General features: G+C 39.9%; 1 protein-coding gene across 1 annotated transcript; it reads left to right on the forward strand.

Annotated features, from left to right (window-relative positions):
* Positions 1 to 226: 226 nt before the first annotated feature.
* PCB2 (NAD(P)-binding Rossmann-fold superfamily protein) lies at positions 227 to 2,406 on the forward strand. Its single transcript, XM_086799654.1, has 2 exons — positions 227 to 1,801; positions 2,189 to 2,406. Exon 1 carries the CDS (start codon positions 275 to 277, stop codon positions 1,574 to 1,576), a length of 1,302 nt encoding a protein of 433 aa, XP_086655780.1. The 5' UTR covers positions 227 to 274; the 3' UTR covers positions 1,577 to 1,801; positions 2,189 to 2,406.
* Positions 2,407 to 11,859: the final 9,453 nt, after the last annotated feature.

Genomic DNA, 11,859 nt, shown 5'->3' on the forward strand with positions numbered 1-11,859 from the left:
ACCAATACATACGATCAAAGTGAGGCTTTTTACACACTCAGAAGCCTAACTCAGGACCAATACATACTAGTATTCTAAGCCTAACTCGGCCCTTAATGGAATAATCTCTACCCACTAGTGTTTGAAAAAAATAAGAGGTTTATCTCTTATATAATTAAGATTGAAAGTCTAGAAAATTGCATGGATTCTCGAACTTATCTTTGATATTACATCTTTTTTAAAATTTGAAACACTTTCTCATTAAAAGAACTTTCTGACTACGGAAGCTCAAGCAATGGCAGCAGCCTCCACCTTCTTCCACATGCCATCCATGGCATGTGGTTGCCATCCAACCTCCTGCCCCCCTCGCCTTCTCCCTTCACTTCGCACAGTGACCTCGACCTCTACACGCCTGCATTCAAACCCCAGAACAGATTTTCTATGCCCAAAGTTCAAGCTCTCGTCGCTCACCTCTTCACAGGCCGCCGGAATCAGGCATTCTTCCCGATATCTTCGCGTCTCCTGTATGGCGCTGTCGGACGGAAGCCCTTCCGACATCAACGTTCTGGTTGTCGGATCCACAGGATACATCGGGAAGTTCGTTGTGAAGGAAATGGTGAAGCGAGGGTTCAATGTGGTCGCAGTGGCGAGAGAAAAGAGCGGTATCGGTGGCAAGCTCGACACAGAGAAAATCTCTGCAGAGCTCCAAGGTGCACAGGTTTGCTTTGCAGATGTTACTGATCTTTCTTCTTTGAATGAAGCGATCAATAAAGTTAGGGTTAGGGTTAACGGCCCTTTCCATGTGGTCATCTCCTGCCTGGCTAGCAGAACAGGCGGTGTTAAAGACTCTTGGAAAATTGACTATGAGGCCACCATGAATAGCTTGGTAGCAGGTCGAGCTGCTGGGGCCTCCCATTTTGTGCTGCTCTCTGCCATCTGTGTGCAGAAGCCTCTCCTTGAGTTCCAGAAAGCAAAGCTCAAGCTTGAATCCGAGCTCCAAACTCTGGCTGAGGCAGAAGGGAGTGGTGAGAATGGTGGATTTTCTTACAGCATTGTTAGGCCAACGGCTTTCTTTAAGAGTTTGGGAGGGCAAGTCGAGACTGTGAAGAATGGCCAGCCGTATATCATGTTTGGAGATGGTGCCCTTTGCGCCTGCAAGCCAATCAGCGAGTCTGACCTGGCATCCTTCATCGCAGACTGCGTCGTGGATCCAGACAAAATGAACAAAACCCTACCCATTGGCGGCCCCGGAGAGGCACTCACTCCACGCCAGCAAGGCGAAATGCTGTTCCGCATACTAGGCAAAAAGCCTAAGTTTGTGCAGGTTCCCATCCAGATTATGGATTTTGCAATTGGTTTGCTGGATTTCCTTGTGAAATTCTTCCCCTCTCTGGAAGACCCAGCCGAGTTTGGGAAGATCGGAAGATATTATGCTGCTGAGAGCATGCTTGTGTATGACCCGAAAACAGGAAAATATGATGCAGATGCTACCCCTAGCTATGGCAAAGATACATTAGAGGCCTTTTTTGAGAAGGTGGTAAGAGAGGGAATGGCAGGACAGGAGCTTGGGGATCAGGCTGTGTTTAAGGGTTCTTGACTCAGAGAATTTTGCTTACATTAACCATGTCTTCGAGCCAGCGAAGGTGCGGGTCATGCCCTTCATGATCTCTGTGTTTACTATTCATGCAGAACTGTAGAGCCATATAATATTATGTCCAAGTGTATACAAAAGAAGAAATTTGGCTCCGTGAAGTTGGCTTCTTCAAGTATGCATACCCATATGGTTTGTGCAGTATGGCTTGATGGCTCACTCATCTTAAAGGTACATTTGGATCGTCGTCTTCTTTCTTATGTCATTACTCCAGGGTTCCAAGCTATTTTTTTTCCATGAGCCTGAAAACTGGGCATGCATCCATGCACGCACACAGCACATGGTGCGTATGAGTGTACAGGCTCGAAAGCGATGTGAGCATCATGCACAATGGTTTTGGTTGGCATGTGTACAATGTGCTGGCATGCTGCACATTGTACACTTGCTAGCATAGGTGATGCTCTTTCTTTGTTGGGGGAAGAGGGTTTTGCATTACACATGTGCGTATTGCATGCAAGTTACATGTGCCTTGGAGTGGACTACGGTATTTTAGCAATTGAAGAACTACATCAATACCTGAACCCTTCTTAATATTTCTATCCTTGCTGGTTTTTTCAGGTGTTGCTCATGTTTTCTAGGTCTCGTTTAAGATATCGAGAACATTCAGTTTAGATCTATCTTCACTCCAATAGTGCAGCCTTGTATGTGCATGAAATCCTATGTCCAAAGTATACGTAGATCACCATCAAAGCTCCTTGCACTGCAGGGCACATGGGTGGGCAAACGCCATCACTTTGTAACTTTGGTTTGCAACAATAATTCAGCATTATTCTCTATATATCTTGCTTCAAGTTCTCTATCAAGTTTTGCCTAATATATTTTCTCATAGTAGTGGTTTTCAGCCCACCACATCGAAGATATGTCGAGCACTCGCTTTTGGGCTCCATAGAAGATATTCTCACATGGCCTCCACTCACTCTCAATGGCCATGATAAGTTTGTAGCCCTATGGCACGATTACAACATCATTGTGCCTCAACATTGTTAACCACATTTATATTGCTCCTTCACGATGTACGTTTTTCTATTCTAGTTCTAGCTGATAATTTGAGTACCTTTTGTGAATGATGTGTGTACAACTCCAAGGGAGGGTGACTTTCGACATTTATATGTCACATATTTGTAGCTAATTCATACCATTTCATAGAAAAAGTCCAATGTCTACACTAAGAAAAAAGTTAAAACCAGTAGCTTGAAGATTCAAAAGAATCCATGTTTTACTGAAGTAAACCCCAACATTGATAGTAGAATCAAATGCTACTACTTTTCTGTATATGCAAGGTCCCACATCACGTGGACATGTCAAGTCTCCTAGCTAATGCTTGTGACAACAAATTTAGGTTAGATTTAGTTCTCAAGCAAGTTGTGGGAAGCAAAAAGTAGCCTCAAGGTCAAAGTAACAGTTGGCCAGGATCTCAACATTAGATAAGGTACAATCGTGAGCATTAAATGATGGGAAAATTAATTTGATCCTAAATTACGTCAATTTTCAATTTTACTCTAGTATTTTTGAAAGTTCTTGTCACACACAGGCATGTGTATACGGAACCAATTCACTACCAAAACAACATACATACATCAACCATTCTTGGCATATACATGATTACAATCATTGTGAAACATTACATGAGGAAATACATCTTGCAAACATAAACCAACTTACACATCACACAACACTAGGGGTTGAAGTTGCCCCCCCCCCTCCCCCCCAAGTATCTTTATTACCAACAAAAGTATTTATATGTATAAGATGCGGGTGCTCGGAGAGTACACACTCATCCAGCGACGCCAGATATATCCAACTGTGAAAACATAGGTAAACACATTACCTGCAACTCCTTGATCACCAACCAAGGTCAAGCGGTCACCAACCACTCCTATTGCAACACCCTCGGTCACAAACCAAGGTTGAGCGATCACCAACCGCTCCTGTACAACACCCTCGGTCACCAACCAGGGTAGAGTGATCACCAACCACTCCTGTACTTTGATAGAGCGGTCACCAACCCTCTAACAAAGTGTTGTCCCAAACCTGCAAAACAATAACCAGCTTGGCTCACTGGCCACCCACCACAGGTTCCACCAGATCATATCCCCAAGCTTGGTACTTGTCTAGGGACATGTTTGCTCAAGTTTCATCGCGAGAAACCTCCTGCAAACCTGTAAAAACAGCCAATAATGGCCCTTACAATAGTCGGCTAGCTCCTGTAGAGACTTTGCTCACTCCGTCCAAGCCCTATTCTCAACAGAGAAGCCCAAAAACAGTCCCAACAGCCATGCGCAAGCTTCTGGAACCAAATCGATCAGCCTACAGCCCTGTAGATGCAGTCGGCCTGCCTTGTAGAGAGAAATAACAGCCAACCAGCCCTGGGACCCTTGTGCTTCACATGTATTCCACATGTAGCTCATGCGTATGAGTAAACTTGCTGTTTTTCCTATCCAAACAGCCCACGACTTCCAGATGAGTGCTCTACAAGTCGGGGCTTCCCCACTTTGGCCCTCCCACACCCAGAATAGCAACTCATGGAACTTTTTGGGAGTGCCCGGGTGCCCATCTCTCATAATTGGCCTTGGTTCATAAAAAATAGTCCACTTTGATGTGAACTCACTTATAAAATTATAAGTGTGTCCCGCCCACACTTTAAGTGAATGTGAACCCTGTACCCAATAAACCTTAGTAGCACGAAATAATGAATAAATTGGGTTAAGTGTGCACACTTACCACCTGCAAAACACATAAGGAAACCATATGAGTCCCAAACAGGTGTGCACACGCGTATCCATGGGTTGTCCAAGCGTCCTCGGTGCCCGTGGACATTCACAGGCAAAATACCAAACAATGTCCAGGCATCAAAAACAAGTCATCCATGCATGTGCAACTCACATACATATGCTGGTGCACAAACATAGTGGATGAAACCTCCCAACTTACATCTTGTACATCCAACTAGCCCGTTCACAAGCGCCGTCCACACATGACCAAAAAGTACTCACCAAGGTAACCACCCTTCCATGAGTTCAGAGTCACTCACCAGGGTTACCACCCTTCCATGAGTTCATAAATCATGGCAGGAACTCACACCAAGATACCAATCCTTCCATGGAGCCCTTCCACATGTATTCAATCATGACATCATTCCAGACGTCTGCCAGAGAAGTGATGACAGTTCCCAATTTAATCCTAGTGTTTTTAAAATTCTCAATTTAATCTTAGTATTTTTAAATTTTTCATTTTATGGTCTTAAATGTGACTAAAATTCTTGCATTGACTCTCATATTTCTACCATTTCTAATTTCTAATTTGGTCTTATTTCTCATCAAAATTACCATTTTGACTCTAAAATTTGTTATAATTTTCACATTGGCTCTCAAAAATTAATGACAGCCTAAATTGTAGTAGAAGTTTGTAAGAAAGCAAAAGAAATGGACAATAAAAGACACATGATAAAGCATCTTAAATAGGTATTACAATACTCTCAATTTGTCATGTTAGTTTGAGTCTTGACAATACAAAGACCATTTACACCAAATTGATAATCTGCGTAAAACAAAAACATGACAATCACTCCTCTAAACAAAATACTCTAAATCATTTTAGAAGTTTGTTATGGATGCTTTATAAGTGCGAGAATTGTGGTCCGTTTTGAACTCACGCCTTAAGTATACAAAGATACTTTTCTCTCTAAAGCAGTCTTCACTACAAATATGGGTAGGATAAAGGGTTCGGCATTTAGGCCGTAACATTAGATAAGCAGAACAAAAACAAGAATTTTCCTCTATTCACTGTAAATGCATAACATGGTAAAGCTGGGAACCATCCATTTATGATTTGAATATTTGAAACTGTAACAATGAGATATGCACTGAAGACCGCTTTAGAGAGAAACATGTCTTCAAATGCTCAAGGTTTGAATTCAAAACATGCCACAATCCTCGCACACTTACAAAGTACCCATAGTAGCAGACTCCTGAAATGATTTAGAGGATTATTTTTAGAGGAGTAATTGTCATGTTTTTGTTTCAAGGAGATTTTCAATTTGGTGTGTGCATGGCCTTTGTATTGTCAAGACTAAAACTAGGATGACAAACTGAGAGTATTTTAATGTCAATTTAAGATGCTTTATCATGTGTCTTTTATTGTCCTTTTTTTTTCTTGCAAACTTATACGACAATTTAGGGAGCCATTAGTTTTAGGGAACCAATGTGAGAATTATAGCAAATTTAGGATCAAAATGGTAAGCAATACGGCCAAATTAGAAATGGTAGAAATACGAGAGCTTCAATCAAATTTTAGACCAATTTGGTAGAGTCAAAATGAGAATTTTGAAAATACTAGGGTTAAATTGGGAATTTTAAAAATACTAGGATCAAATTAGGAATTTCAGCATATCGAATTGGTAATTCTTCTTTAAATGATTGATGTTTGTCCTCTACTAGCCACAGCACAGTTGGCTAGTTGCAAGTGTAGTACCATGGACATAAAAGTAAAAAGGGACTCTAGTCTCAATCATAGATCATCTAAGTCACTTTATCTTCTTTGTAGACCTCTTTTGTTGTCTGAAGAATAAGAAGAATTTTCAGCCTCTCACCTTGGTGTTCTCTTCTAGGGTTTGTGTGAGTGTGTGTGTGCTTGCAAGAGCTCAAGCTCTCTTCTCCGCTGTATCTTTTCACCTTGGCCCTAGGTGAAAGATGTAAACAAGTTTAATTTGTCTCACTTATTTTGAACTACAAATTCTAGAATATATCTTTTCATTTCTTCATCAATCCAAATTGTAAGTCAATGCTAGTTTTCATTATAATCATGTTTATAATTGTGCTTAAATTTTGGAAGCATTGAAAAACTCAACTCTCTAAAACCTACGAAAATGAGACCAAAATTAGTTGTAAAACATTGCACTAACTAGACTCACGAAGTTTTTTTTAATGTCTATAGCATTATGACTCGACCATCACCTCACAACCCTTATCCACCTTCGGAGTTCTTGCGACTCATGGCAGAATGTAGCCACCTAGCATATTTGTCTGAATGAAATCGTGCTATATTTCAACATTTACTACGGATCTTCAACAACCGACAATAGGATGAATGGTCAAAGATTTGGACGCATGATCATGAAGAGTGTTTTGTTTTCATACCCATTGGCAACACTACATTTTTTACTCCAAACATATGTTTTTGTCGTCTCTTGGAGTAGATCAACATCATTCATGGATATAGTAAAGAAGATGATCCATCGTCGATATCTGATGAAGAGTTTATTGTTCGATTCCATTACCTTAGAACCAAATTCCTCTCGAGAAAATAATTGTACCTGACCACACCCACATCATTAGAGGGTTGTAACTTGTAAATATTGTTCAATTGCTTATATTTATTTTATTACAAATTTCATTTTTGATGTCAAACAACTTTTCATCTCAGGGTTGGTATCCCTTTATCTTTATACACATAATCAATTTGTCTTTTATTCTTATGACTAGTGTTACTTCAATTGTTGTTTTTATTTAGTGCAAAAGCAAGTTTTCAATTGTTGTTTTTATTTAGTGCAAAAGCAAGTTTTTAATTCTGACATTAATCATTAGTGCTACCTTTATGCCAATAATTTATTTTAAGCTTATACTCTTTATGTATATAAAAGTGTAAAAACTCACATCTCAAGTAGGAGGGTATCACCATCCCAAATATAACAAATGACAAAGGTATGTATACATTTACTTTTTCTTGTACACTATTCAAATTTCTCCTATATTACTTTAAGCATGTAACAACCTAATAGATTCAACATTAAGATTACTTCAAATTTACCAAGTTAAACATTTTTTTTAAGATAAAGAAAATTTGTGTTGGAATTTAAGTTTTTGAGGGAACTGGCCACTCCACCTCAAACTTCTATTCTAAAGGAAATGATGTATGGAATTAATCTGGTGGTATGGGACATCAGATTGGTTTCATATACTTGCTCTAGACACATTTATGTCTTCTATCTTTTACCATCTCATGTTTGTATGTGCAATGCACCTATGTGGTATGGGACACTTAGCCTAGTTTTACATACATTCATTTGATTGGTTCATTGCATATGCGTTATGTGTTGATCTAGTCTTCCACACCAATCATGAAGCCATCCTCTCATGCCTATGGGCCTCCAATGCTTCCTTTAGTTGGTTTGTATGGAGGGGTGATTCCCGAGTTACTTACGCCTGGCAAACTTGTGTGGCTATGATTTGCGTACTTATGGGTTGCTTATATCTCAATATGACGTTGGAATTAATTGATATGTTCAATTAATTGTTTAACTAATGTGGACAGTGTCTATGAGTATAGCCAATGAGATGTACGAGAGTATCAATTGAGGTGTCGCACTATACGAGGGTACCGATTGAGGTGTCGTATGGCTGGTGGATTGAGCAGTGGTGTGAAGATGGTGATCATTCGTGATTATTTTTGTTAATCATGTATTAGAATAGCCTTTCATGTTGCTAGATTATTTTGTACATATTATTTGTAATTTGATGATGAGTGCGAGGATCACCAATTTAGGTGTCGTATGAGTTTTATTGTCGCACTCTATGTTCACCCGAGCCTCTAAGCCATGCTTGGTCAATGAACCTCTGAGTCTGTTTGTGGTATTCCATGTCCATAAGAACCTCTGAGCCATGCCTAATCAGCCTCTGAGCCATGTTCGGACCTCTGAGTTTACCTTGCAAGTTATGACATCCATAACTACTACCATCATCTGGTTGTTAGAACATTTTCTCCTACACAACTGAGGACAGTTGCTTCCAAAAACGGGAGGACTGTTACATGTACACATTTTATCATATTTTTTATGAATCAATAATCGCAGAAAAATATGCTTGATTTAATGTGTGCAGGAATCGGCTTAATGGAATGTGTGAGTGTGCACAAGGTTATTATATATGTGCGAGTGTGCACAAAGTTGTTTCATGTATAAAGGCCTAATAGCATTTATATTTGCGCAGTCTTTTATATGTACAAACCTTAGGAACTTTCATATGGTTAATAATATGTAAAGCAATACCCAAAAGTGGGAAAAAGCAAGCCCAATTTGTACGCTCAACTATTATTAGCTCCTTGGGCTATTTTTATGAATACAATTCTCTAAATACTTAAGTCATGAAAGTGGGGCTACACACTTGAGGGGGGAGATTGCACCCAACCTTATCTTGTATGGTATTAATAATTTATTTCCTGATTACTTTTATTCAATTGGTATTCAATTATTGAAAGTATTGAGCATGTGGTATTTGATGAGTGATTTAAATTAAATCAGTTCTTGTAAGTTTCTTTTAAATTCTCTCTTCCTAGAAAATTAGATTCGTGACAGCTATAGCCTTCCTTTTCCAAAGTCAAGAAAAAGTCGTAAAACTACATTTTCCTTGTTAATGTATAGGTCTTTGGTCCTTTTTAAAAAGCATAAGAATCTAGCCTTTGGTAGAGTCTATTATGGATAACGAGGAAGGAAGGTAAGGAATAATTTACTCAAGAGCAAAAAAGGATCAAAAAATATATTTAGATTATTGATAAAATAGTCAGGTTACAACACAAGGAAAGGCACAAAAGCACTTTGTACATCTTCCAAAGCAACAGGAAAAACCCAAAAAGGTACACCCATCTCATCGATACGGACATACACATCCAAGTTTGTACATTTATAGCATCCATTAGACAACATAGTGTTCCTATTCAAACCTCCAAAACAAAAGGCATAACTAATCCAAAGCATCGTTGATCAATGCATGCATACACACTAATGATCAATATACGTGCAAATGCAAAAGTGGTTGGTAACATGGGAAGGCGGCAAGGCCAGGACACTTAACGGCTAGTATATTGTCACTACCAACAACTCATCGTACAATTGTACACTAAGGGTTAATACATTGTATTGACCGAAAAGAAGGCTCTACCACGAAACATATAGCCTCAATTTGATTAAGAACCAATCTCTACTACCCCTGCACATCATCCCCAAATATTGATCATCTCAACAATATATATGTATGTATACTCACTTGGTTTAAAAAGAGTTGTGAGATAAGCCTGTACACACCAAACTGTGTTCATCAGCCCCAAACCTTACTACACATAGCATCCTTTGACCAATAACAGCTCATTAACCCCAAATCTTACTACACATAGCAGCCTTTGTCCAATAATAGCTCAATCCTAAGTCATGTTATGTATGCCTTGATTTTTGAAACCGTTGCAACCACCCCAACTCCTTATTGGAGTAACCTCTATATTAGTATGGAAATTGCATCAAAACTTTAAAATTTAATAGGTTACAGGTACAATCTTGGGTATATTAGCTTTGATCAAACATGCTATTGATTCAAAATTCCCTCATTGGATGGCCACTCTTAGGAAGACTACATCTAGGGGGTGGGGGAAAGAAGCTTGATGTGCTAGAGACAATATTGTGGTTTCCTCATGCAAGAAAGGGTCCCAGGCCCCAAGTGTAGAGGAAAGTTACTTGATCACCATGTAGGTCTTCCCATTCATTTTAAAGAGAGTGAGAATGTGATCTATTCAAAATGAAGTCAATGATTGCCATCCTTATAAAAAATAATCATACCTCCATGGCTAAGGTTATGGTTCCCTAGTAGATAATGAAATAGACCATCAAGAGTAGAAGAACAAGTTACTAAAAACATGATGAGCCTTTGAGCCATCCCAAAGGCAATGATGCTCAAAATCCTAAGGACCATCACATCTATAATAGGTTGTTGGGAAGTTGCAATAATCATAAACCACATGCCCACCACGAGGTTCTTGAGCACAAGGAGCCAAAATCCTAAGGGGGATCACATCTACAAGTAGGTCGTTGGGTAGTTACAATAACCATAAACCACATGCCCGCCATGAGGTTCTTGAGCACAAGGAACCAAAATGCTAAGGGGCATCACATATACATCTACAAGTAGGTTGTTGGGGTAGTTGCACAATAATCATAAACCACATTGCCTACCCCTAGGTTCTTGAGCACAAGGAGCCAAAATCCGAAGGGGCATCACATTTACAAGTAGGTTGTTGGGCAATTGCAATAATCATAAACCACATGCCCACCATGAGGTTCTTGATCACAAGGAGCCAACATCTTCCACAAATGGAAGATGCTCCCCATAGGCAAAGTTTGAAAGTCAAAAGAGACATGAGAAGTTATACTATGGGCCATATAGTGCCACCCCAACCCATAAGGTTATATCCTCCACCCAATGCAAGCTCAATATGAGAAAGAGTCCTCACCTAGGTTCCACTGCAACTAGCTAGTAGGGGGGTGCTTCCTCACGACCATATACACTAGGAAGGAGCATCATTGGTGACTTCACATGGGGAGGGATCAATGTACCATGCCACTTGTGGAAGACAGAAACTCGGACCCACTAGAGAGCAGCGCACAAGAGATCAAATTTGTACACATCTACCCCTGTAACCACCCCGTACTTTGTACCTTGTTGGCAGGTGGCCAAGTATTCTACGCATATTCGGGTGCTTTGTTCCTTGTTGGTAGGTGGCCAGGAATTCTGCGCATATTTGGGTGTTTATCCTAAGTGCCTACGGAAATGGAGAGTAAAAATAGGGCTTGATATGTTCCCAAATCGCATTGAACAATGCAAAAACTTAGTTAACATAGATGAATGCACACAATAAGGTCTTCTTCCTTCACCGAGGAGGATGCCTCAATCTGAGACAATTACTTTCTTGTCTACCTGTAGCTCTCACAACTACCAAAGGTCTTTCTCCAAAATCAAAGAGGGAAAGATATAGAAATACCCTTACCTATGTACCACTTCTTTGCTTGCCTTGTTCTTGCCTCTTTCTTGCCTCCTTAGTTCTCACACAAACCAAAGCTCCAATACCATAAAGAGAATATGGGGGAGAGGGAGAGCTTGAGTTCCTCTTATAATTAAACGCGCGCACACACACACACACACACACACACACAAGAGAGAGAGAGAGAGAGAGAGAGAGAGAGAGAGAGAGAGAGAGATCAAGACACAAGAGAGGGAGCGCTTGAGTATGTTACAAGCACACACACACACACACACACACACACACACACACGAGAGAGAGAGAGAGAGAGAGAGAGAGAGAGAGAGAGAGAGAGAGCAAGACAAGAGAGAGATGGATGGTTGAATTTTCTTCTATCTTCTTCTCCTCTACAACCATTAACATAAAGAGATAAGATTATATACTATAAGGGA

The sequence above is a fragment of the Cibotium barometz genome, chromosome 1 (assembly GCF_041138505.1).
Source record: "Cibotium barometz isolate CiBa-2024 chromosome 1, ASM4113850v1, whole genome shotgun sequence".
Taxonomy (NCBI): Eukaryota; Viridiplantae; Streptophyta; class Polypodiopsida; order Cyatheales; family Cibotiaceae; genus Cibotium; species Cibotium barometz.

What these genes read in the sequence shown, in the direction of transcription:
- PCB2 (XM_086799654.1), top strand. Translation starts at nt 275, where the DNA reads ATGGCAGCAGCCTCCACCTTCTTCCACATGCCATCCATGGCATGTGGT.